Raw genomic sequence first — 26986 nt, forward strand, 5'->3', positions numbered from 1 at the left:
AATTAAATAATAAATTTGTGGATTTAAATTGTGAAATTTCTGATAAATTTAATAAAAATATTGAGCGCGCCAATCGTAGATTCCCATACCAAGTACCTAAGCGCTGGCAATTCGAAAATAAAAGTGTGAAATTTTTGAAAAATAAATAATAATATTGTGAAATTAAATAGTGAAATTTCTAAAAAAGGAAATTAAAATATTGTGGGCGCCCTTCTCTGCGATTCTCATACGAAGTACCTTAGCGGTTGCAAATCGAGAATTATATTGTGAGATTTCTGTAAAATCAATTAATAATATTGTGAAATTAATAGTGAAAGTTCTAAAAAATGAAATAATAAATTTGTGGATTTATGATGAAATTTCTGATTAATTAAATAAAAATACTGTGGGCGTCCTTCTCTGCGGTGAAGTTTCTGAAAAATTAAATAATAATATTGTGAAATTAAATAGTGAAATTTCAGAAAAATTTAATTAAAAGGCGCCCAGCCTTCCTCTGTGATTTTAATACCAAGACCTAAGCGCTAGCAAATAAAAAATTAAATTGTGAAATTTCTAAAAAATTAAATAATAAATTTTTGTATTTAAATTGTGATTTTTCTGATAAATTAAAGTATATTTTGTGGCCGCCCTTCTTTGCGATTTCCTTACCGTTGGGGCTGTGCGTTGATTACACATAGCTTTTCGTGTCCCAATTTTCCCATGGGAAAATCCTATTATACAGGTCCCAGCAAACACCAAGTATTTTTGTATTTCCTCCGAGAGTATACAAACTGAAGTTAATAGGATAAAAAATGTAGATTTTCCCCCCTTTGGAGTTCGAATTTTCCAAAATTTTATTAGTGCTCACTTTCATTGCGAAAGGAAACTTGTGTCCATATTTCAGCTTCCTACCTCTTACCGTTTGGGCTGTGCGTTAATTGCCAATCAGTCAGTCAGGACAAACCGTTTTATGTGTATAGAGATTGATTCGTATGACACGACGTCCATTTGTCGGTTTTTCTGTTTATCTGTATGTACGCGAAGACCTCGGAAAATAAATGTACTAGCTTTCGAGCTTGGTACTACTTGTACAAGTATATCTGAAAAAGAACAAGTTTTGTTTTTTCTATACACACCCCACAATTCGTGATTTTCCAATAACTCCCGTAAATTTTTGTATTTGTATTTGAATTTTGTAATCAGATTTGGCAAACACTTCCTATGAATCCGTATGCCAACTTTCATTACGATATGTTAATTATGCCGAAAATTAAAGCCACACGCATAGGCACGCACAATTATTATACACATACAAGTATGTACAGAGTATATTTCTAAAAGGTAAGCATCTTCCAAAGTTATCTTTTTGTGTCCCATTTACACTCCATTCCCTACAGGTGCTGTATGTTTTTTATGAACAAACAAAATAGTTTTCATTTTCCCTGGATTCTGGTTGTATTGAATTTAGTTCGAATATTAATCGAAAATCGAAAATTCAAGCTGCAACTGTAACTGAAGCCGCTAAACCGATTTCGCTTTACTGTCTTGAGGAAATAGTAAAACAACCCTTTGGCTTTTTAATAGACAATACTCGTATATTTTGAGTATTCGAAATTGTCAGCCAAAAACGAAGGATGAATTTTTGTTGAAAGAATAATCGCATAATGTTTGTCCTGAATTGCTTGTTTCAAAATTTTCAACAACCCAACATGTCAAACGTTTTCGGATGCATTAAATAATTTAATTTAAATTAATTTTTAAAATATTAATTTTTTTCTCTTTTGTGGGAGTGGTGCAGGGTATTTCACCGTCGGGCTTACTAGATTGTTGCATTCTCTCTTGTTTAAATATTCTATTCTCAAAACGCTCTTCTCTCTTTATAGTTAACCATTGTTTTGACTTGGTAGTGAATCTAGATTCCGGTTAAAACCTGTTCAAACGGAACAGGCAGAAGGAGGCGTGGCAGACTCCACAAAATATATATATATCCTTGATCAGGGTAACAACCCGAGTCGATATAGCCATGTCCGTATGTCTGTCTGTCCGTCCGTATGAACGCAAGGAATTCAGAATGTATAAGAGCTACTTGTAGAATAAACAAACTTGGTTTCCAGATTCTCCTAAGCCTGTGAAAGGACGAGCTTGTGTTTTTTTCGCTGATGCCACCCCCCACTCGCCGGCAATTGGTGACTTTCCATAGCTCCCGTAGATGAATCTTGGCACTCGGACACATAATCACTTACAGGAGAAATGTGACGAATTTGATCAATAAATTTCAAGAAATTTGGGCGTTTTGGAAAATCACTAATTGCAGGGGAGGGGGGAAGTTGGGAAATTAGTTGGTGCCCTTATCTCTTATAGTTTCTGAGATCCAGGTGCTTATACGGTTCATGATCGACTAGTCTTGTCATGCTGATCAAGAATACATATATTTAGATACATACTTTGTGGGTCTGCCATGCCTCATTCTGCCTGCTACATTTTTCACTTCCCGCAAACGTATATGCACACTTTATGTACAGAGTATTATTAATTGCACTTGGAGTGCGTGTTTTTAAAATTTTTAATTAGAACTCAGTTTTTATTGTAATGACTTAGATGGCTTTAATTGAAAAGTTATTATCTGCATTACTGCTGGTCCTGGGAGGGATGATCACGAATATAATCCAGCGCTCTTTGGATAGCCTCTGGAATTGGTGGTGGGGTCGGCAGTGGTGGGTTGGCGGACAGAACTTGGTATCCGTTCTCGTTTGCGATGTATTGGATGGAAACAGGCTCGCCCTCTGGCGAAGTCCACGAATGTTGACCCTCCACTACCCACTGCTCGTTGGGCTCGCGTTCACTGGGTTTTAGTTGACCCTGTTGCTGAATGTTCACGGAGTTGTCCAGCTCCAACGCATACTTGAAGTCATTCACATTGACCTCAGCCTCATTGCGTATCACATTGGCGTTCTCGTTGGCACGGACGATGGCCAAAAGGCAGGCGAATGCGATCTATTCGGGTTGGGTGAAGAAGACCCACGTCAGATACAGATATTGTTTTGTAAATCCCAATAGTATGGTGCAGGCGCAGAAACTTACGATAATCTTCATATTGTTGGTTGTTTACTTCTGCTTCGACTCAACGGCAAACTACTACTGTAGTTTGGCAGGCAAACGGCCGTTTTTATACAAAAATTGTTAATTATTTTTGTTCAGCTAAGCTCATCACTCTTTCGCTTGAGCCAAACAAACAGATGGTGATGAAAAATACACATGTCAAAGTGTGCAGACATTAAAAAAATGAGTTATTCCGAAGACGAAAACCATAAAGCAAAACAAAACAAAACAAAACGGCAACCTCATCTCAATTCTCGTTTTGTCATCTTGGGTTTGAATTGATATTTGAACTTCATGCCGCACACGCGAGTATACTACGTGTGTACATACAAATATGTAATTATGTAATTAATTCTGTTGGATTTTTCACTATACTTGTGTACTTCCAAGTTATTTTTGACTCTGTTTCGTATCGGACACCTTAAAGCTGCCGATATTGCAACACATTAGTTAGTATTTGAATTACAAATTACGAAATGTTTCTAGCCTGACAATGATGCAACAGTTTTAAAAAAATTGTATTTTACTTATTTTTTAGAGCGAGTACCCAAAAGGTAAAAGGCTATACAAGTTTTTTTTTTTATATTCATAATATCAACAATAATACTGTCGATTATATTATAAAACTTAATATAACAAATGAAACTAAACAAAATAAAAGATATGAAAGCCTAACACAAAGCTGTACATGACGTCTATTAATGCCTCCGACACGTTGGGGGAATTTTATTTGCCAATTGGCCAGCTATGCCCCGATTCACAGCCATATGTAGTCAGAGACATTAAATACCTAAAAAAAGTAGATAAAGGTGAAAAATTAAAATAATTAGAAAAAGTACGAAGTAGAACGAGAAAGAGAAAATGATAGAAGGAAAGAGAGATAGAGAAACAGAAAAAGAGAAAGGTGGAAAGAGAGACGAAAAGAAAAAGAGGGAAATCTCTAACCCGGTGGGGGAAATTTAAAATGCCAGTCCGGCAAGCTATGCCCCAACTCACAGCAGTAAGTGGTCAGAGACTTCCCCGAAGATAATTATAAAGAATAGTGTTGATAGAACAGAGAGAGAGAGAGTCCTGTCGAAAGTAGTAAATGTGAAAGATCATTATAATGTCTGCACATAACCCGAAAACGATTGTGCAAAGCGTAATCAGTTTTGCATCTTGCCAATATGAACGGCAAATAATTCCTTGTTGGTCTACATCATCTACGTCTAAACTATATGTGGAGGCCAAAATTTTGGGTCACAAATAATTGTAAAAGCCTCAGGCGGAACACTTATTTTAAACGAGGCTATTTCACGGGGCTCATAGGCTGCTATAGATTCACAAGTGGTATCGGAAGATAATCTTGATAAAAAACTTGTCTTCTGGGAGCTATAACAGTAAGAGCCGAGGGCTGAGGTAGAGCAGCAACTGACGCACATTCTGCAGCTCATGATGAGACCGCAGGGGAAGTTGCAGAACATTTTATGGAGGAAGCTTTCTTAGAAGCTTTCGAGGCCACCTCTGTCTTACTTACTGCAGGAGATTCTATCAACGGGGATAAGGTGACCTGAGCAGGAGAAGGCACAGGGGAAATTTCAAACAAATTTCTAGGGGAAGCAGACAACGAGATTGCTGGCGATAGATCAAGCTCTACTGGAGAACTTGGGCGTAATGAGGTTGACGGCGCCGAGCAAGGCGGTACCTCTAGAACTTGAGGCTCTAACCTACGATTGGCCGGAGACACATTAAAAAAATAAAATAAACTCGTCCTTTCTCGGACCTAGGAGAATCTGGATGCCAACTTTGGTTATTCTAGCTTTTGTAGTTTCTGAGATCCTTGCGTTCATCCAGACGGACGGACGGACGGACAGACGGACGGACATGTCTAGATAGATTTCTCTCGTCATGCTGATCAAGAATATATATACTTTATGGGGTCGTAGATGCTTCCTTCTGTATGTTACATACTTTGCACAAACCTAATATACCCTTTTTACCCTACGGGAACATGGTATAAAAATGTATTTCGCACGTCATTATACATATGTATGTACGTGAGAAATTAAATTGGATGTCAATGCATACAGGGCATGACCACCTCAAACCACCACAGCCTTTTTTAGGTGAGTAAACTTTGTCGAGGTCACGCCCACTTAATCCTGCACATTTAAAATTCATAAAATTCTCGCACAACCAACAGTTAACAAACCGAAGTTGATCAGAATCAATTGCATCTTTAACTGTGCAAGACTTGTTGCAGCAAAACATTGTGGGCAGAATAAATACAAGTACATGGATGAATGACCTAAATAACGTAAATAAAGCAAAGATTAAGAAGAGTGCTGTAAGCAACAAGTAAAAAAGCTAAAGTCGGGTGTCCCGACTTTGAAATACTCTGTACATATGTTTACAATAATTATAGAAAATAAAAAAAATTAGGAAATAAAAAAAAAATTTGATCGATTTTACCTTTTTTGGTATTCGAACTAACGTAAAGGGTGTATAATTGCACATTTACATAGCAATTGCGTCTATGTGAGTGTATGTATGTATATGCTCGTATATTCGTGTCTGAGTAAACATGTTAGCAGTCAACCAAACAGCAACACCAACAATAGCCGCGGGTAGCTCTTGAGCAGCAAATATATTTATGACTATAACTTCTTGTTAAATCGGTCTATCATGATGAAACTTGGCGTACGGACACATAATTACTAAGAAGAATTACGGGAGTTAGAGAAAATCGCGATTTGCGGAGGAGAGGGGGGGAGGGAGGCAAATTCCAAAATACACATTTTCTGATGCCACCCCCCACTCGCCGGCAATTGGTGACTTTCCATAGCTCCCGTAGATGAATCTTGGCACTCGGACACATAATCACTTACAGGAGGAATGTGACGAATTTGATCAATAAATTTCAAGAAATTTGGGAGCTATGGAAAATCACTAATTGCGGGGGAGGGGGATGTTGGGAAATTATGAAATACACATTTTTTGCATATTCATGTAAGGCATCTTGGACTTTGGTGTCCTTATCTCTTATAGTTTCTGAGATCCAGGTGCTTATACGGTTCATGGTCGACTAGTCTTGTCATGCTGATCAGGAATACATATATAGTATGTACATATACTTGTATACTTTGTGGCCCCATTCTGCCTGCTACATTTTTCACTTCCCGCAAACGTATATGCACACTTTATGTACAGAGTATTATTACAGTTTTTATTGTAATGACTTAGATGGCTTTAATTGAAAAGTTATTATCTGCATTACTGCTGGTCCTGGGAGGGATGAGCACGAATATATTCCAGCGCCCTTTGGATAGCCTCTGGAATTGGTGGTGGGGTCGGCAGTGGTGGGTTGGCGGACAGAACTTGGTATCCGTTCTCGTTTGCGATGTATTGGATGGAAACAGGCTCGCCCTCCGGCGAAGTCCACGAATGTTGACCCTTCACTACCCATTCCTCACCACTTAGTGCACCCTGTTGCTCAATGTTCACGGAGTTGTCCAGCTGCAACGCATACTTGAAGTCATTCACATTGACCTCGGCTTCATTACGCAGTACACCGGCATCTTCATTGGCACAGGCCAGAGCCAGAAGGCAAGCGAAAGCGATCTGTTGCAGCAAACAGAAGGATGTTAGGTGTTTATATCCAATTTGCGTGCTCTTTTAGATCTACTTACCAGGAATTTCATGTTGCTAATTTTGTTGTGTTGTGTTTAAGATCGTTGTTAAACGTTGAATGCTGCTGTGGACAAATGGCTGGCTTTTTATACAAAATTTGATACATTTTTCGCAAGCGGTTTTGCCAAGCGCCCTCGAATTTTAGTTTAAACGCCTTAGAATGATATGGCGAAGATGATCGAACCACTACTCAAGCAACCAGTTCAAAAACAACATATTTCCATTTTTAAAATTATTCATGTCCATTAGGTATTCGATTCAGTCCGGAGTTAAACTAAGCTCGTTATTAAATTTATGCTCGTTTTTTTCTACTTTTGCTTTCATTGGTATTTAGTTAATGCCATTTTTGATTTCCAAACAATAGCATAAGATGCTTAAGTATGTAGTATGTATGTATGTACTACATAATTACTATAGTATATGTATACTCTTATATGTAAACTCGAATGATGAAAGCGGCGGCTTGATTCTTTTCTCGCCAAAATATAGTCGAACACCAAACACATTAAAATGTATATTAGTGTCGTACACTACAATTTATCACCCATTTTATATTCTCGTCTGCTGTATCAAAAGACTTAATTGAAATTATCACTAAATAAAAATCTAGTTGTGGTCATGGTGTGTGCGGCTACCTGTTCTGGCCAGGGCCACGATACTCATGGCATAGAAATCAATGTTCTTTTAGGAGCTAACTCACATCCATCCATCCCACCCATTCCAGTTTTTCACGTGATGAGCACGTGTTCAGTGACATAACGCCGTATTATCAAGTTCAAAAGTTATTACGTATACAACACGTTTGCAAATTTCGTAACCAGTAACACTAATTCAGGTAGTACATGTATTGTGTGTTTAATTTTTTTTGATAGTCGGAGTAATTAGCCGAGTCATGTTCATTAGCCAATGGGTGCTTGATTACACCCAATAGCGCTTCCGTTACTTGTATACCCTTTGAGGAAGAGCATACAAGAATTCAATGATACATAACCTATCGATCTAGTTATATCTGTCGATACATATAAACCAATTTTGATGATTCTTCAAAATCTACGTATATAGAAAGTGCATTTCTATTTGTAAATGTTATTTATCTTAAATATCTACGAGTATATACTTTATGATGGCAAAACTATTAAAAATTCTGCTTTAAAAAAACCAAGCAATCACATTAACTTTTGAAGAGCAATTAATACCACCAATAAAATTATCTGTTAGAGCATAACATTATCAAGGACCCTGACGGCTCACTGACTAAGAATATCTATAAATTTTCCCCTTATTCCATATTAAAAAGACAAAATTACAACTTGAATTTAATTTGTAAGCGACAAATAAAACTCAGGTTCATTTCATTTCCTTTATTCACAAAAATTGATGTGTATCTATAATTTGTTAATAATAAAGATTGCAGGTTATAAAACCTTAGCAACTTAATTATATATAATTTGTGTTTTTACAGTTTATGAGTGAACGGACAGTTTTTAATATGTTTTATTTTTGAACGAAAATAATAACTATCGGTTGAGTTGTAAATTATAACTGAATATTGATCATTATATTCTAAGCGAACCAATAAAAAATTAAATATAATTATTACTTTGAAATTTGTATAATTAAGTTTATAATGATTACAGGCATATTTTATTTTGTTTATATTTTGGAACACAAGTCGTACAAATATTTTCTGATTTTTTTTAATATCGGAATATAGCATCTTAACAGATAATGTGGAAAATGACTGACCGCGTCAGCTTAGCCATTATAAGTACTTTCTGAGGTTGTTGCATATTTTACTGAAACGGGCAACCCGTCCTGACGGATCTATAGCTTGTCGATCCACTTCGTCACATTAATCAGGAACATATATACTCTGCGACATCTGTTAAGCCTCCTTTTGTGAGTTACATACATTTGCACGTAAGTGGTATTTCGTTTTACCAATCGGGTGCAGGTAGATTTTGCTTTAAATGTTTATTGCACTCCCCGTTAAAAAACGCAAATTTTTGTGCAATTGTTTGATTGTCTGGCCATTGCTTAAGTAATATTTTTGCATGAAACAGACTAATTAAATATAGTAGTTCAATATAGTAATGCCTTATTCGCGCATAGCGCCAATTCCCGGCATCGCTTAGGTAAATATTTCTTTTTATCTGCAATTATAATTATAAATAAATAAATAAATAAATAAATATGAACAACGTACGCTCATCTTCCGCGTGCGCCACTGTATGCCATTTTTCTCTGTCGGGTACTTGTTTCTTTCGCATTATTAATATATTCGTTCCCTCAAACTTAATGCAAATCAACTAAATTCAAAGCAACGGATAACAACATATTAATGAGGCAGAGAGCATAAATAAACTCGTTTCGGGCCAATTTATGCGCAGCCATGCAAATGAAGTCGAAAAACCTCCCAAAAATTCAAGATATACACATATTTATATACAAATCACCGAAAATACATTTTTAAATGCCGACGACGTTGATCTTGTATTTGCGACTGCTGTTTCTATCGTCGCCTTAGGTTATAACGTAAATCAGGCGGCGTTACCTGTGCAGCTGACAATAAATCGCGCTTTGCCGCTCGGCCATAACTGGGTTATTTGCTTTTGTTGACCGACTTTTGTGGCGCGACTAACGGTGCATTGAACTTGAGCGCACTCTGGGCCGAGACGAAGCTAAAAGCGAAAGTGGCCTGATTTTCGATTTCATTACAGTTCATCAGAGCTCGAAATGGCCTTCACTGTTCCTATGAAGATTTGGTTTTCACATTGGCCGAAGCTTGTTAATTATAAGGCATACATATTCATATATTTTGACAATTCAGTGAATTTTAGCGCTTGCTTTTCTTCGGGCAACTGCTTTTATGTTTTCATACGCTTTTGCATGCTCTCTCCTATAACTTAAGGGGTATTATGTTTTTGGTAGTTCAGTTTGGAGCCCAAATATACATCATATATATGTACAATCAAAGTAATCATCCAAGTATATTCTCAAACCAATAAAATGAGACTTGCAGTAGAGCTGCATCGACTTAAGATGTTCCAAATCTAATGCGATATAACTGTTAATGAAGGTCGGACCGCCTATCAATCACTGTTCGAAAGGGTGTTACTTACTAATTTTTTGAATTATTAAAAATTAAATTGATTAAGAGTGGGTTTTGTACATGGAATGTTATTGAATATTGAAGTCGGAGGACATATATGGTATAGGTAGAATTATAAAAATTAAATTCTGAACCACCATTGGCATGAGTTTGAAAACTCGCGATATTATAAAAACTTAATTTTGCGAATGTTAGAGTATACCTTGTACTATATATATTTTGAAAGCACTGTTGTTGTGAACGATCTGCGAAGCTTGTCTTTTTCTCAAAACCAACTTGTCTAGATTTCAAATTAAAAATTCAAATTTTGTACTTTTTGTTTGTGGTCAGCTGTGGACCTATGCTTGTTGTTTTGATATTTGCATAAGGTTATAATTAATTCGTTTTGTTTGTAGCTTCATTATTGCCTCAAATATACATACATGCTTACCCATAAACATAGGTGCGAAATTATGTAATTTAACATTTTAGCACAACAGCTTAAAAAACTGCCTTTTTATCGGAAAAAAGGCACGGTGTACTTCCCACTAGACAGCTGGTTGTTAAATCAGTATGGGTGTTAAGGCATTAACCTTTTGCGAAAGAAACTAGTTGTTAGACCGACATATTGTTCAGTGATGAACCTAAAAAAAAAACAGTTTAGGAAAGCGCAAGAAATAACAAGTAAGTACGGCAAATTTTCAATAAACATGTTAATATTTTTGGTTGAGTTCTAACTAATATGAGCTAAGCTAAACAAATACATATTATCTAGATTTTAGAAAATATTTATTCATTTTAACACCATATTCTATTATGTAATATTTTTCATAAATTTCATCACTTTTCTTAAATTTAGAAAACCGGCCAAAGCATACATTTTTGCTCTTATTGATGGCGATTGATTAAATACATTTTTAAAAATGGTGGTGCAAAATCTTTTGCTGGCTTAAGGAAAAATTGTGTGCGCATTTCCGCCAAAAATCTAAACTATTGTTCTTATACTCATATAAGTATAATTTACAAGTGAGTTTGCTGTTATTGTGTGCTATAATTATTTGGCACCAAGAATACCACGACTAGGATTATTCATGTATTGTTATTCATCTAATCGCGAGGTGTACGTAGTTGTCTCCAACTTTTTAATATAATTTTGTTTTATGTTTATGCTGCATATGCGAAGTGAAACATTTTTTATGTATTTTAATAATAGTTCAAGGCCGAGATGCTCCAGTTATGTTGAATATGTACCCCAAAAGAAATATCGATTAACTCGACAAATAATGGATATTTTTATATTACATTGGACAGTTATGGTCCTTCCCAACGTAAACTTGCCATCAAATGAAAGGAATCGCTTTTGTGAAATGTTATCAATTCCAAAAAACTATTGAGAGACTGAGGAACAAAAATAGTAACAACAACATTAGTGGAGCTTACCACGAAAACTGAAAATAAAATAATCTTCCATTAGAGACATTTTATCAATTGGTGAAGATGATTTTATGGTTAAATTTGTGCCCTGTTTGGTTATGCAGTCGCCACAGCCAAAAGGCAACAATTCATCATAGATACATTTTTTTAATTCGATCACAAAATCACTCAATTTGTAATCTTGCTCTGTGCAGCAAGTTGAGCCATTTAACGTAAACTTAACTCATTGTTTGCTTTGTCGCTCAAATTCCTATTTTTCCTTACGCATTTTTCTTAATTTGCTATAATTTTTGCCCAAGGCTCTGCACTGCTGCAGCGGCCGAATCTTACTTTTACTTGTTAACCAACTGTCAAATCGCATCGTTCGTTGCTCGCTTGTGTGGGTACGGCAAACCCTAGTTTCCGTCTACTAGACCAATTTTTACATTACAAATGCACTTCGGCAATTGTTTAATAAATTGAATTGCATTTCGGCAATTAACATTTACATAAGTTTGTTTTTCGTCTCTTAATAACGAACTTGTACTATTTGAATCGCAACCAAGCACTTATAAATAAATAGCATTTTTAATTCGAACAATTTTGTACCGTTGAATATTAATTCTTGCCTATTATTAGTTATAGAAAAGCCTATAACTACACATGCCCTTTGCTGTTAAAGTTTTTCAAAACAGAATCTAAATCAAGTCATTTCTTGTTATGATTATCTGACCGTTTGGCGAATTGATGGAGACCTTTTTTTATTTTTTATAAATGTAAAACTTTAAATATACTGTTATTATTTACAACAACTTCAACTTATACAAAATGATGCAGACCACTCCGCTGTTTGTTGCTTACATATGAAATAAGTACATAAGCATAGCATACTTTTAGGCAGATCTATCAATTCATTTCAACACTTAAGCCAAATTAATAAAAAATACATATACGAATACATACAAGTACTTCAAATACAATTTAATTTGAATGAATTTAAGCCAATACTTGACGGTTAAGAACAACGTTGGGTATTGGTTCTATTCTTAGTAATTAAATATACAAGTATTAACATGTATTTCAGTTCTCGTCTTTAGGCTAATACTTACAAGTACAATTTGATTATTATCTATTTATTTTCTCGCTAAAAAAAGTATATTTTTTAGTGTAGAGATCAATTGCCACTGCAATTTATGAACATGAAGGAAAATCGAAGAGACTTTAAGAAAAATCATAAAACTATAACTCAAGTAGTGCCTCGCGACCGAATGCAGGAAGTTTTTTTGTCGGACATGTATGATCGCCTTATTGTGTTATATAGCTATCATACGGCCGATTGCTGCAAAAATCATAAGTTTTTGTGACCCATTCTGATGTTTAAAAAAAAATGATTGCACTATATTATGTAGCTAAGGATATTTGATAGTTATGTTTTTCTTAAAAATAGGTAAACTATGCATATAATGTTGCTGCCATATTAATGATTCGTGCCATAAAGTTTCAATTCAAGAGGCCTATAAGTGCTAACAGTTTCTAATAGTCAAAGTTTGTGAATTCGTAGAGTTACGAAGGGTTTATTAATAACACTAACTGGGGAGTGGGAGATCAACCAAGCTCTTACATTTACATGACGAATGATGAACGGGCAGACGGATATGGGTATAGTGGTCTAGCTCATACTGCTATAGGGTATGTAGCATCTATTGATTTTTATTTTATTTTATTTATATATTCATGTCCACAAACATTGACTGTCGACATAGGAAATAGTACATAAAAATTATAAAAAGCATCTTATAAGCTAGAAACGCCTAAGCATATCTAATTAACGCTTCCGACCCTGGGGAATATTATTTGCCCTTCAGCTTAACAGAGAGAAGAAGCTTAGAAATACTTAAAAGATAATTTTAAAAAGAAATTTAGATTTTAATTTTATTTAGAGCCGTAAACCGCACCGAAAACCTACATAAGAAAAAAGTCTACATGTTTTTGTTGTTATACAGATTTACACTAATTATTTTTTATTATTTACTTCACTCATCAGGGGTACAGGGTATACAAATTCTGATCATTTGGGTAACTGATTAAACAATCCACAGACTTGAAGAACAAAAGTCGCATGTTCATGACAAGTGCCTTGCATTGATTGTTGAAGACAGAAGCGAATTGAGACAAAAACTTTTCTCACCCGAAAACACATACAAGTACTTCACAAGGTACAGTATTTTTCTTTATTTCCCATATAGGCGTTGAAGCATGCAAGTTTGTCCGTGTTGTCAGTGCAATGGGATTTCAATTCATAATGCATCATTTATAACTTTGAGCTATGTAAGAGGCTGTGAAGATGTTGATTTTGTGCGCACTTGGTTGGAAATCGCAATTCTGCCATTTGCTCGTGATATGCTACAGATCTGAGACGATACTGTCAGGTTCGGAGAGCGCACAATCGGTGGAGGCGACAGAGACATTTACCAGTACATACTACCTGATATCAATTCACATGATCTCAGCGCTTGGCTTCATCTTTAAGAGCATCTATCAACATCCCCAAGTCCCTCTCATCCCTCGTCTGAGGTCTCAGCTCTTTAGTATAGTACAGGCTTTTTTATTGTCTTCATACACGTACTATAATTTCGAATGTAAATGTTAATTTTTATAGCCTTTGACAGCGATGAGGTTTATATTTAGCATATGCCACTGCAATTATAACGACTGGCAAATTTGCGGCACTTGCAAAGTGAATGCCGATTTTGCCATCAATTGCCGCAATGAAAAATGCGAGCACGCCAAGCGAAGCCAAGCCAAGTCACTCGCCGCTTCTGATGAGAAGCATCGACACATATAAGTGGTCTAGGCTGCGATAGTTGATCGGTTGAGATGTTGAGATGTTGGCGCCCAAGGTTAGTGTCGGCGCCCTCCCTGATTAGCGGTCTCTGCTGTCCATGGCGGCCGTGCCGTGGCTGTGTCTCGCCTTCCACGCGTCTCTGCCAAATGTCATAATAGCATTGAGTTTATAGTCGTTTCTGTGATCGGTCTTGCTTGTTCTGATTTTCTGAGATGCGTAGTGGCTAATTGCATTGAAAGCTCAACATGAAAATATTGACAAAATGTAAACGCAAGCTAATTTCCACTGTCATGTCAAAATGTCAAACTGATGTCATTGCTGTCTATCAAACAAGTTTTCTCTGCCGGTGCCATACCTGCTACAAAATAAATGTCCAAATGCCCAAGAAAGTTGTAGAGTAGTTAAAAAAAAAAAAAACAAAATGCAAACTTTACGCTCGACCCACTAACATTTTTACAAGTACGTGTACAAAAGGGAAGTGGGAGGAAGAAATATTTCCTTAATTTTTCATAAAACATTCAAAATTACTCAGTTGCTGACAAGAATTAATACATTTATGACACACAAACAACACTATTAGTATAATATTTCAGAAACTAATCAATTTATTCTCGTAGCACACACAAAACAAACAGTCGGACAATGTGTCAACGTGACGTCAAAACTTTTGGCATTATCTATTTTGATCATTCTTTTTTTTTTGTTTTGTTTAAGGCTACACGCTCGCAAAACATGACCAACGAACAACCCCAACAAATTTGAATTCATAAATCTAAAATGCACATACCTATGTATATTTCCATACACCCACACACACACAAACGAACTCACACACTCAGAGTCTTAAGTAAACCTAATGGCAAATATAAATCACTTACGAGTATGTTTATACAAAAGTGATCAGATTGCTCATAATATAAAACAATTATACAGAAATTCTGAATTCATTTAGAGATATAGTATACAAACTAGATATATAGTATGATTGCGTACGTAAAGGAAGCGAAGCGCAAAAGACAATAATATTCGAATCGTTTATAAAATGTTTGCTGTCTTGCTTTAAATTTTCCATGGCAATGTGGGCGTTTTGCTTGGGGAGCTTGGAGCTTGGCGACAGTGTGTGGTTTCTAGATGATTGTGTGTGGCGAAGCATATTAATTTATGCTTATATTAATTGACCGTAAAATCAAATCAATTGTAATTTCTGATTGATTTGCACAACTTATTTCTGGACCACCAGCGCAGTGATTTGTGCCAGCAGCAAACGAATATAAACGCGTGCCACATACACTGCAAGAAAGTTTCTCTTTGTTGTTAGTTTAAAAGACACTTTACGACAAATGTTGGTCAATAGTCTCCTCTGTGCCTTGCTATACTTAATATAACTTTGGAGAATATACATATTTCCACGAATGGGTCTTTTTTAAATTTAAAAGCACAAGCACTTAAAGTAAATAATTTCCTGATCGGTGTGCCGCGATTCGTCAATATAGGCGTCCGACAGTCAGCCTCATAAATTATAGGAGAATTTCTAGTCTGGGGATTGTCAAATAAACCTCTAGTTGTTTCAATCTAGTTGTGCACGATTTGTCGCTCCACGAGTTTATTAACGTAAAAATAGTTTCATACTGTGGTATATATATAAATCCATTGCCGAATTTAATTTCTCGCAGTGCCATATAAAAATATTAGATTTTCTTCACGTTAAGCTTAGCAAACCACTACAAAAAATTCGTACCGATCTTGCTGGCTGCGGGTACTCTTGCGGCCGATACAGTAAACGCAGGCAATGCTCAATGGCTTTACAGTGTTTTTCAAAAGTGAAATAAAATTTTTAGAATTTTTCGTGGCCTTATAGTTGTTGCCTGTTTGTTGTGTGTATATTTGGTTTTGGTTTTATTTTCGAAATGCTGCTGAAAGCCATAAATTAGCTTGTTACTTTTGGAATGTAGCGCCTCGGCGACGTAGCATTGGTCCATACGTGCATGTGGGTGTTGATAACGTGAGTGTATGTGTGTTTATGTGTGTGGCTTTGTGTGTGTGTGTGTGTGTTTTTCATGTGTTGTGGCATTCATGTAGCTTATCAAAGAGTAAGGAAGCACTTGGGGGACCTAGTGAATTGGGCAGCGCACTTGGAGGCGGCAGTCGTTGACGGTGGTCTCTCTGGTGAAGAACGAATCGCAGGCGAAGTAAACATGGACGTAATTGTGAGTTAACACTTGCCCAGTGGATGGGTTACCTGTTGCATCGGGAGCGTTAACAATGCGATTTATTGCACATCTTGCAGGACGATGATCTGACACCTGAGCAAATTGCCGTGCTCCAGAAGGCGTTCAACAGCTTTGATCACCAAAAAACTGGCAGCATCCCAACAGAAATGGTCGCAGATATTCTGCGTCTTATGGGCCAGCCCTTCGATAAGAAGATCCTGGAAGAACTTATCGATGAAGTTGATGAGGACAGTAAGTTTTGGAGTCATGCTTAAACACAATTCTTGCAGCTCAAATCATATGAATCCTGTCTGAATGGCATTTTAACTTAATAGAGTCTGGCCGCCTGGAATTCGAGGAATTCGTGCAGCTCGCTGCCAAATTCATTGTGGAGGAGGATGATGAAGCCATGCAGAAGGAGCTGCGTGAAGCATTCCGTTTGTATGATAAACAGGGCAATGGCTACATTCCTACCTCATGCCTGCGTGAAATTTTGCGTGAACTGGACGACCAGCTGACCAATGAGGAATTGGACATAATGATTGAGGAAATCGATTCCGATGGTTCTGGCACCGTTGATTTTGATGGTAAGCATGGGCTACCAAATGGCAATGAAATGAAATAGCTCGATACGTGTATATGCACATGTTCTTATACAAGTACGAGTATATTTATGCTCAGCCCATTGTCTGTGGCTATTTTTAAACGTTAAACGTGCTGCTCTAATTTGTTTTTCGTTGCTTTATTTTTCTAACAGAATTCATGGAAATGATGACTGGTGAATAGACGTTGCGGCAGCACTCTAACAAAACAGCTTAATACCCAACCACATACTTTTTAATAAAGAAAGAGATTCGCTACACACTCAAAAGCAACATTTGAATTATTTAATTAAGTTAAGCTAAGCTGAAACCCATACACTTAGCTGCCTAACTCAAAATGGATGTTCCACTTTCTTAGAATCGCTTCCCGCTTCTCTATAAGCAAAGTAACAGATTATTGTGACGCTCACCAAAGGCATTAAGTAACAGCAGATGTGCTAAAAATAAGCCTGGGTTAGTAGCAATCACCACAAACAGGAACTACGAGCTGTCGGAGCATCCGTTGCATTGAAAGCGCATGCAAGTGTTTGTAGAAAAACCCAACAAACAAGCATGCGGCAAACATTTCAGAGTGTGTGTACGAGAGTGTGGCTGTGACTCATGGGTCGCAGTTAATTAACGTCAGCAGCCATAAATTAAAACTCTAATTGAGCTTTTCGATATCCATACGTATCTTTCTAAATAGTGGGCGTACATTTTCGGGCTTTATGCGACTCATTGGCGCACGTCAGCAAACCCAACGTGGCGTATGATTAATCTGTTCGTACGAGTATATCACGCATACGCACAAGTGCACGCCGAATGTTGGACAAACAGTCATGCCACTGCATATTTGTCAGGCAGCCTCTTAGTTCTATGCATATGTACATAAATATGCGAATATGTATGTGCGAGTGCATTCAAAATTCTTTACCACTTCGCTGGCGTTTTGGTGCGCAGCTGTAAAGTGACGCCAACGTTGGCAATGGCTGGCCATGATTGCCGCAAATCGTGTTGAGTCGAGACGCATAGTTGGCGTCTGGCAAATACTCGCATTGTGTTCGATTTGATTCGCTGACAGAATGGACAGAATGTTAAATCAAATGAAAACGACAGGTAAAATCTATTTATGTTTTAAATGCATTTTATTGAAGTCAACTCAAATGTCTTTTGAGTTTTAAGTTAGGTTGTTCAGTAGTTAGGATAACAAAAAGTTAACCAACTAGTTTATTAATTTGTATGTCCTGTACCCAAAAGGTAATGGGGTAGACTGGGTTAGTGCGAATGTATGTAACACACAGAAGAAGCTGTGGCAGACTCTATCAAGTATATGCACATATCCTTGATCAGTATGATTAGACCATGTACATCTATCAGTCCGTTTGTATGAGGGCACAGGTCTCAAGCAGCATAAGAGCTTTAATACCCAGAAATATAATTAGGTAGTTTTTTTATAAGTCCTGTAGTTATTGGAAAATGTGTACAAAATTTGACATTTCAACTAAAATGTAAATCAACTGAAAATTTAGACTTTTCTCGCTTCAAAACAAAAAAATATATTCCTATATAGGCCGCAAAATATAAGTACTACCCTATCAAATATTCTATTAAAAACATTATATACATATTAACTCATATATTCCAAGGCTTTTGGGACCAACAAGTAAAGCAGGTAACTTTGTTAATAAGCAATTTGGTTTCAATATGTTTATAAATAACACCTTGTTTATTGTTTTATATACCCCGATTGAAATTTTAATATATATTTACCTTTAAAATCTAATCTATCATTCATTATCATGGGTAAAATGAACACCCGGAAGCATTTTGAGTTTCCAAAAATATGAGATTAAATAAAATGTTCGTAAATGGGCTTTTGCTAAGTATTTTAGAATTTTAAAAACCTCTTTCAATTTAGAATTTCGAACTTTAAAAAGTAGTTGCAAGCTTACTCAATATTGGCCCTCTTGTGGACTGAGAAAAGAGTGATATATTTAAGCAAAGCCCAAAAACCCTAAATGCTCTTCATTTAGGAATACATTTTTGTAGGATATTCAGTAATATTTTCATACAAATTTTTACTAGGTATTAAAAAAAAAAAAAGATTTTTTGGAATGAAACTTTCTCAAGTGAGGATTACTATTGGCATTATTTCTGAATGCCTGATTTAGAACGCAAAATTTGTTTTATTTTACTGTATATATATTGTTACTCAACTTTCTTTCTATATGTTGTTACTCAACTTTTTCGCAACTTACAATTTGTACGATTACAAGTATATTTAAAGGATGAGGGGATTTTCATGGAGGGTTAAAAGAGACCGTTAGAGTTAAAAGCTAAATATAACTTTTATGAATAAAATCCTTCTTCTGACTGTTCTTTAATAATGCAAAACGACAAAATTTAACAAAATACTTGTATTCTATTTATTAATAAAATATTTGAGTTTTCTAAAGATGACAATGATGCACTCTCAAGTGGTGACGACATGTTCAAATCGCTCGTCTTAGATGGATTTTGCCTTTCCAAATGCGCAGGCCATATGCTTTGGTATTTTTTTCTAAGGTTGTGGCGGCTTTTTAAATGTCAATGTGCATTTTCCAAACAAGATACATAAACACAGCGCATATACATACACACACACACACACATACATACATACATACATACAGTACCATACTACTCGTATTTGGAAAATGTTTTTTGCTTGAAAGTAAATAGTTAAGCATTTTGCACTTGGCCATAGAAAGGAGACATACCTAATTTTTGTTTAGGTGAACAGTTTCTTGGTACAACTGCCCTTTTTGCTATATTTCGGAGAAGAAGAAGAAATAGGCAGCGCAATTTAATTGCGCAATTTGTCGAGTGCCCGCGGCCACTTGGTGTCGATATTAGTGGTATTTATTACTATTACGATTTTGTTGTTGCCACAACTGGACGCGGACTGAGCTAAAGGTCAAATTTGACAAGGAAATACTAGAGTGGCGGGCAGGGTAGTCGGTGTGGGAAAAGCAGAAATGTTACTCTTTACCTGCATCAAAGCGGACCCCCAGCCACCATGTCTGCATTGGCCACTCAGATAGCTTAGTCTGGGCGTAAATTACTTAATTAGTGTTGATACATTTTTGCAACACACGTCAAATTTATAGACATCCGTCTCACGATGAAGCTGTGAAATCCACAGACGCCTGCATGAATGAATCTTATTGCCGATTGTTCACGTATTGGAAGCACATTAAAATTGTTTTCCAATCATGCAATCGCAAAACTGCAAAGATGAGCCATCCGCTGAGCGTTGAAGCATTGAAGCATTGGAGCGTTCGAAAGAGCTGCAATTTACGAGTGCCGAGGCATGGTAATGCGACTGCACTAACTAAGTACGAGTACTAGAGAGTACGAGACCCCGTAGTAGAAGAGAGCGTATGTTAGTGAGACGCATGGAGCTAGCAATGAACAGGAGAGAGCCCTGATATATCAAACACGGTATGCCATCAAAGTCTGCAACTTTTTTACGCTCACTGCTGAGTACGTCATGAAAACTCTGATCCCCCTATTGAGGTTGTGATAACTTGTTGTCTCTGGAGCAAAATTCTGCTTAGCTAAAAGCGGCCGCCTAATATCTTTTGCTAATTAATAGAATTTTCACAATTACACACTACGCATTCGCCAGATAGTGACATTTTTAAATCCAACTGCGTGCCAATAATAAAAAGTTGCACTGCAATGATTATTGTGACGTCACAAAAGACGAACACCGAATAACCGAGCTGCGCAATCGCAATCGCATGCCGTGTCTGTTCTACCATGGACGAGAGCAGCATCCGCCACCGCCACCGCCACCCTTTGGAGCACGAAAATGTTTGTGTTTTTGAAAAGAAGCGTCGCAACAACAATGCACACAATGGCAATAAATGCCATAAAGTATCAAAATCTCAGCGTGGCAGCCGGTTGCGCTCAGCACAGCGACTTGGCATCATTTTCTTTCATTCCATTCCATTTGATTGCATTTGGCGCCAAACAACCTCGTTGTACAATATTTTTGTATAAAAGCTGGAGAGCTTGAACTGCGGTCGGCACATAGGTTCTGTGACAATAGACGAGACACAACAGGCAGCGCTTGACCCAAAGGATCGCGAAGGATTAATCATTAGTGCCACATGGATTTGTAAAAGCGGCTCGTGTTTGTGTTTGTGTGCGTGTGTGAAAATATTGTACTTTCCTGACTCTTAATCGCATTTCACATCAGACATCAGAAATGAATTATAGTTTGGTGAGTTTACGGGTAAAAATGGAAATTAAATTTAATGATGATTTAAAACAAGTGAATTAGCCAGCCTGTAGGAGAGATACTTTTCACAAAAATTGAAAAACTGTTAAAATAACAAAATATTAACAGAAAAATGAAAAGAAACCAGTGCCATTATTGTGAATATAACTTAATTAATTAGTCTGCTTCCCGTTCTTTAAAATAAAATAATATAAAATATACTAAGTAGTATTTTCAGGACAGGCCCCCCTCCGAAACTGCTAAGCTAGCCAATGCCATTATGTTCCATCCCTTGAAGAGAATAGGGAATATTGGTGGCGCTGCTTAACATTTTTTAATTGGCTGCAAAGTTCAGGTGTGAATTTCGTTATTTCAAAACCAAAACCCAAACAAGCATTACACGCAACAACACATTCTTGCATATGAGAGCAACATCGGCGGCAGAGTTGCCGCAAAGTCCAAAGCATGACTTCAGAAGCGAAAACAACAATGGCAAAAAAATACTGCGGTAGAAGAAGAGCTTACCCAAAACGCATAAATTAAGTCTGGCAGCGTGAGTGAACGAGCTCATTGACGAATAATCTGAACAGCATCTTCGGCCGCAACACGCAAAGTTGCTCAAGAACTCTTCGCTGGATGTCGTGGTGCACGCCCCCAGCGAAATCAGTCAAAGTGCATCATCACCCAATATTTGAAATTATGCAGCGACCCAATTCGGAGCCCACTTTAAATTACTTCAATTTAAAGCACTGTGGCAGTCGACAAGTCGCTGGGTGGCTTGCGAAATATAGTAAACAGCAAGCGCTTAAGCGGCGGCAAGAAGTCACAGCACAGTCAAGCAACAATTGGCAGGTTGCCCCAACAACAACAACCAGCAACTGTTGTTGCAGTTGCTGTCGAACAAGTAATATGGTCACGAACTAAACTGACTGTAGCATCTTTGGCCAGATGCTTTGAACTATTGTTCGAAAACAATCCTAACCAACATCCCAGCCACAACTAAAGCAGACAAACTGCCTCTGGGCGCAGGCGTTGGTCGTCGCTACCACTTACTCGTACCCGCGCATTCCTAGCACACATGCACGAGCTCTGTACATGCCGTGATGACTCAAAGTGGCCGTTAAGGGGCTTTAAATGTCAGAGAATTAATTGAGAATATTGTGTACTGTGCACATTGAGTATACTCGTACTTTATGATACAATAGCCCATCATTTGAAGCTCATAAACAATGGCAACTGGCAAGCTTCTAACTCTTCGATGAAGCTGTTAGGCTTATGGCCAAACGAGTAAACGCTTTAAACTTAAACTTGACACTCAAGTGCTTTATTTGGCTGTCTTCTGCGAGTGGCTTACGCTTACTTAACCTTCTACCTCAGTTGCAAGACATAATCATCGTCGTGTCACTCTTTGAAGATTCACACGCTGCCAGCCAGTCGCCAGACTGCTGCGCGGCAAAGCAAATGTTGCTGCCACAACCAATTCGAACACCCAGGCGTAGCATGTCGCCACCAAATATCAGAGTTCGTTGCAAGCGGCAGTCACCAGCGCTCGTATTGTAAAGATGAAGATACTAGTCTTATTAGAGTGCCTCTTATTATTTGAATAAACGTTGCCCCAACACAAAAACAATAAACCATAATTTAACAGAAAGCAAAAACGTGATCGTAGAGCAAAAATGTTAATACTATACCATGATCGCAGTATATACCTACATACATACATATATACATACTAGTATATATTCACTATTTCATTCATCAACATTGAAATTTGAAAAGCGCGACTGCATCATGATTTATATGATCTACTCGTAGTAAAGCCAGAAAAATAAATTGACACTACACCTAACTAGAAATTGTACTTGATTGTAATTGATTTTATGATTGTTGGCAAACGAACATAAAACACCAACTGTTGTTGTTTCTTACTGCAGGATATTTATTTATTTTTAAATTTAATTTTTGTATAATTTTTGTTGTTGTCACCCGTTTCTCTCTGCTGGTATATTGTTTGTTTTCAAACCAATTCAATGAGTAGGTGTCCCACTTTATAGACTTCTTTGCTCGCACCGCTGAGCACACTGCACACATTAGTAATGCTTCTTGAATAACCTTATATGTTTCAGGTACTACTGTGTGTGAAGATGGCGATGCTGGTTACGCTAACGCAATCAGCACGGCTGGACAACAAATATCTGCCACCGCCGGCTAGTGCGGCGAGCGCCGGTGGAGGCCCTGGACTGCAGGGTCCAGGTGGCAGCGGTGGAGGCGGCGGCGGTGGCGGTGGTGGTGGGTTTGGAGGTGGCAATAATGGTTTGGGAGGATTTTCTGGTGGTGGCGGCCCTAGCAGACCTATTGGGCCACCTGGCGGAGGCTTCGCACCAAGTGGAGGTGCACCTTCGAGACCACCATCCGCACCGGCACAACCTGCTGGTCCAGTAATTCCAATATTGTCGTTTGTGAATGAAAATGACGGTGATGGCAACTACCGCTTTAGCTATGAAACGGGCAATGGTATTAAGGCGCAGGAAGAAGGCACAGTCAAGAACAAAGGCTCTGAAAACGAAATACCATCGGTGATGGGATCGTATTCCTATACTAACCCTGAAGGAGAGTTGGTTGAGATCTCATATACGGCAGATGAAAATGGCTTCCAACCTTCGGGTGACGCGCTGCCTACACCTCCCCCCATACCGGAGGCTATTGCAAAGGCTTTGGCGGCTCAGGGAATTTCGCCGCTTCCGGGTGGTGGATATAGCGGTGGTCCAGGTACTGCACCCGGTGGAGGTAAGATATTAAAGTAACAATTGGTAGCACATAGCTTAACTTATGTTTGCAGGATTTGGTGGAGGTGGGCCTGGATATGGTGCAGGACAAGGAACTGGTTCCGGTAGTGGCGCAGGATATGGTGGCGGTGGTGCATCAGGATTTGGAGGCGGTGGCGGAAGAGGTGGGGGTGCAGGACAAGGTGGAGGTTACGGTGGAAGTGGAGCTTCAGGAGTTGGAGGTGGAGCAGCAGGGTTCGGTGGAGGCGCGGGACGAGGTGGAGGTGCGGGACAAGGAGGTGCTTCAGCTGGAGGCTTTGGAGGTGGTGGAGCTCCAGGATTTGGTGGCGGGGCGGGACAAGGAGGTGGATCTGGTGGTGGTGGAGGATACGGTGGTGGTGGTGCACCAGGATTTGGTGGCGGCGCGGGTCGAGGTGGAGGTGCAGGACAAGGTGGAGGTGCAGGACAAGGTGGAGGTGCCGGACAAGGTGGAGGTTACGGAGGTGGAGGAGCTCCAGGTTTTGGTGGTGGGGCTGGACAAGGCGGAGGCGCTGGTTCCCCTGGATTTGGCGGCGGAGCGGGTCGAGGCGGTGGAGCGGGTCAAGGAGGTGCTTCAGGTGGAGGATATGGTGGCGGTGGAGCTCCAGGATTTGGAGGTGGTGGTGCAGGACGTGGAGGTGGCGGGGGACAAGGTAGTGGTGCACCTGGAGGGTATGGAAGCGGTGGAAGTTCAGGTTTTGGCGCTGGGTCGGGCCGAGGAGGAGGCGCAGGAGGAGGAGGCGGAGGCGGAGGCGCAGGAGGTGGTGGAGGCGCTGGAGCTGGAGGAGGCCACGGAGGCAGTGGTGCACCAGGGTTTGGAGGAGGTGCTCCAGGATTTGGTGGTGGAGCTGGCAGGGGTGGAGGCGGAGGAGCAGCAGGAGGTCGCGGTGGCGGCGGTGCACAAGGTTTTGGAGGTGGTCCTGGAGGTGGTGGACGTGGAGGCGCGCCTGCCGGTGGCGCAGGAGGTCCCGGATCGCAGTACATTCCTCCCCCAGCGGGCGGCAGACGTGGAAACGGTGAATTTGACCCACAAACCGGATACAGCTATTAGGCATTATTAGTGAAGCTTTTTGATACCGAAAAATACTCGTAGATCTGTAATGCATAACGGCATTACTTCATATATTTATTTTATGTATAGCTTGTAATAATGTTCTGAGTCGTTGAAATTAATTGCAGCTATGTATTTTCGAACGAATTAGTTTAAAGGAAATTTCAACAAAAATTGTATAATTCGCAACGGCTAGTGATTGTTTAGTACGGAGTCTAAATTTGTAAACAAAACCTGATGATATGTATATGTGGCCAAATTTTTAGAAATACATTTGCAAATGTGCTTATAAATGCATTAATTACAGTGTTTGCTATTAATTTAAATATTTTACAACGTAGATATAAATAATAGCAGAAATGGATTTTACAATGTCAATCACGATGATACTGCGTTTCGCTTCATATTTCTTAACTTCAGTCCTTTCATCTGTCCACTATATCAATAGATGCCATACATACTATTGGTCGGTGTTATAATAACTTCTTTGTACTTAAACCTATCCCAGTCAAATGTTTGTGGCGATTTCTTATAAACTCTTAATATAAAAAAAAACATCTACTTTTCCAATCGGATTAGCTAGTATATCAAACAGCTGACATAGCCAAATTTGTCTCTGTTCCCGTATATAATTATAACTAAATCGGACCATATCATTTAAATGAAAGCATCTCATACCACATAGACTATATCTATTTTTAAATCACAAATTTATATACGAGTATGTCAGTCTATTTGGATGAAGTCCTGATTTTGGACGGGCTTCCATCAGCCAAGCTATAGATTCTTCTAGTTCCTTGGCAACACACCTCTTTCTTGATTACCCCCAATCGGGGTTTTTGGACTGTAACATTCGCTCTCTTTGTACCTTGGACCTAAAGATTGGAAAGGGCCATCAGTTACATACATACGCGCCAAAGGAACCGCAAAAGACCCCATGTTATAGTTACAAACATATTCCATGAGCATGATGAGACAAATTTTATAGACATGTCTGTCCAACATCTTGTCTGCAGAATCACGCAACAAATTAACCAATTGAATTATAAGGAACTGGAACACTATTTGAGTACACAAATAAGAATGCTGTCTACCTCAGGAGAGTATGGAGCTTTAAAAGATTTGAAAGTAGTACTATTCGATTTTTTTTAGGAAGAAAATAATACCGAATAGACTTTTATGTCTATTGAATAATAAGTAGAAAAGCTAAGGTCGGGTGCTTCGACATTAAAATAATAGAATAATTATAAAAATTTTTAAAATTGAAATAATTGTCGAAATTTTATTAACACAAAAAATTTTTGTGATCGCTTATGCCTCCTTGGGTGTCTGTGTGTGCAGTGCAGAGTTGAGCCAAAGGAGCAACAACAGCTGTGGGCTATAATACAGATATTTAATTCATTGATTGCAACAAAAGAGTTTATAAAGTAGAAGAAAATCCAAATATTGAATGTTAAGTGATAAATCCGTCTGCTGACCCACTGCGCGAGGTGGGTAAATAGTAAATTTCTGCTACCACATGGTAAGATTTTACGACTGAATTATGCCAGCCCTAAAAGTATGCTTTACGAAATTTGACGGTATTTATTTAATTTTTACACAACCAAACCATATAATGATTTGGATGCCGTTTCGAAGTTCTTAAAACACTGCAAATTGAATTATTTTTATTTGACGCCCAACACGTTTAACACAGTATTTTATATTGAACTCGACGGGTATAATCGGTATATTAATTAATATGTATGTAACACGAAGAAGCTAGCATGTCCGACTTCATAAAGTACACACATTTTCTTACCCTGATTAAGTATGACGGGACATAGTCGAACCGTCGGATTTCGGATTTCATCTGCTTTGCGCGCATTATCTCTTCTTTTTTGGTTTTGCTATAGATTGTCGAATAATGTGTGTATGGTTCGGTCTTAAGAGATAATCAGTTGAATCCCTTTTTAATTTCAGATAAAACACACAATT

The 26986-nt window shown here is 38.2% G+C and overlaps 4 protein-coding genes across 4 annotated transcripts; 2 read left to right on the forward strand and 2 right to left on the reverse strand.

Moving 5' to 3' along the window:
• Positions 1–2528: 2528 nt before the first annotated feature.
• LOC115634259 (cuticular protein 47Eg-like) lies at positions 2529–3094 on the reverse strand. The gene is made up of 2 exons (XM_030531852.1): positions 3061–3094; positions 2529–2973 (listed from the first exon to the last, which is right to left on the reverse strand). Exons 1-2 carry the CDS (start codon positions 3070–3072, stop codon positions 2608–2610), a joined length of 378 nt encoding a protein of 125 aa, XP_030387712.1. The 5' UTR covers positions 3073–3094; the 3' UTR covers positions 2529–2607.
• Positions 3095–6330: 3236 nt separating this feature from the next.
• On the reverse strand, positions 6331–6758 carry LOC115633752 (cuticular protein 47Eg-like). Its single transcript, XM_030531230.1, has 2 exons — positions 6747–6758; positions 6331–6678 (listed from the first exon to the last, which is right to left on the reverse strand). The coding sequence occupies exons 1-2, from the start codon at positions 6756–6758 to the stop codon at positions 6331–6333; spliced, it is 360 nt and encodes a 119-aa protein (XP_030387090.1).
• Positions 6759–16231: 9473 nt separating this feature from the next.
• Positions 16232–17177, forward strand: LOC115626215 (troponin C). Its single transcript, XM_030521514.1, has 4 exons — positions 16232–16303; positions 16384–16558; positions 16642–16893; positions 17064–17177. The coding sequence occupies exons 1-4, from the start codon at positions 16292–16294 to the stop codon at positions 17090–17092; spliced, it is 468 nt and encodes a 155-aa protein (XP_030377374.1). The 5' UTR covers positions 16232–16291; the 3' UTR covers positions 17093–17177.
• Positions 17178–20973: 3796 nt separating this feature from the next.
• On the forward strand, positions 20974–25310 carry LOC115628565 (glycine-rich cell wall structural protein). The gene is made up of 3 exons (XM_030524732.1): positions 20974–21157; positions 23281–23941; positions 23994–25310. The coding sequence occupies exons 1-3, from the start codon at positions 21143–21145 to the stop codon at positions 25007–25009; spliced, it is 1692 nt and encodes a 563-aa protein (XP_030380592.1). The 5' UTR covers positions 20974–21142; the 3' UTR covers positions 25010–25310.
• Positions 25311–26986: the final 1676 nt, after the last annotated feature.

Source organism: Scaptodrosophila lebanonensis, unplaced genomic scaffold (assembly GCF_003285725.1).
Source record: "Scaptodrosophila lebanonensis strain 11010-0011.00,11010-0021.00 unplaced genomic scaffold, SlebRS2 tig00000001-arrow-pilon, whole genome shotgun sequence".
Lineage (NCBI taxonomy): Eukaryota > Metazoa > Arthropoda > Insecta > Diptera > Drosophilidae > Scaptodrosophila > Scaptodrosophila lebanonensis.

Coding starts and splice junctions, on each gene's coding strand:
- LOC115626215 (XM_030521514.1), top strand. Junction 16,559..16,641: donor CGATGAAGTTGATGAGGACA/GTAAGTTTTGGA, acceptor TTAACTTAATAG/AGTCTGGCCGCCTGGAATTC. Junction 16,894..17,063: donor TGGCACCGTTGATTTTGATG/GTAAGCATGGGC, acceptor TTTTTCTAACAG/AATTCATGGAAATGATGACT.
- LOC115628565 (XM_030524732.1), top strand. Junction 23,942..23,993: donor AGGTACTGCACCCGGTGGAG/GTAAGATATTAA, acceptor TTATGTTTGCAG/GATTTGGTGGAGGTGGGCCT.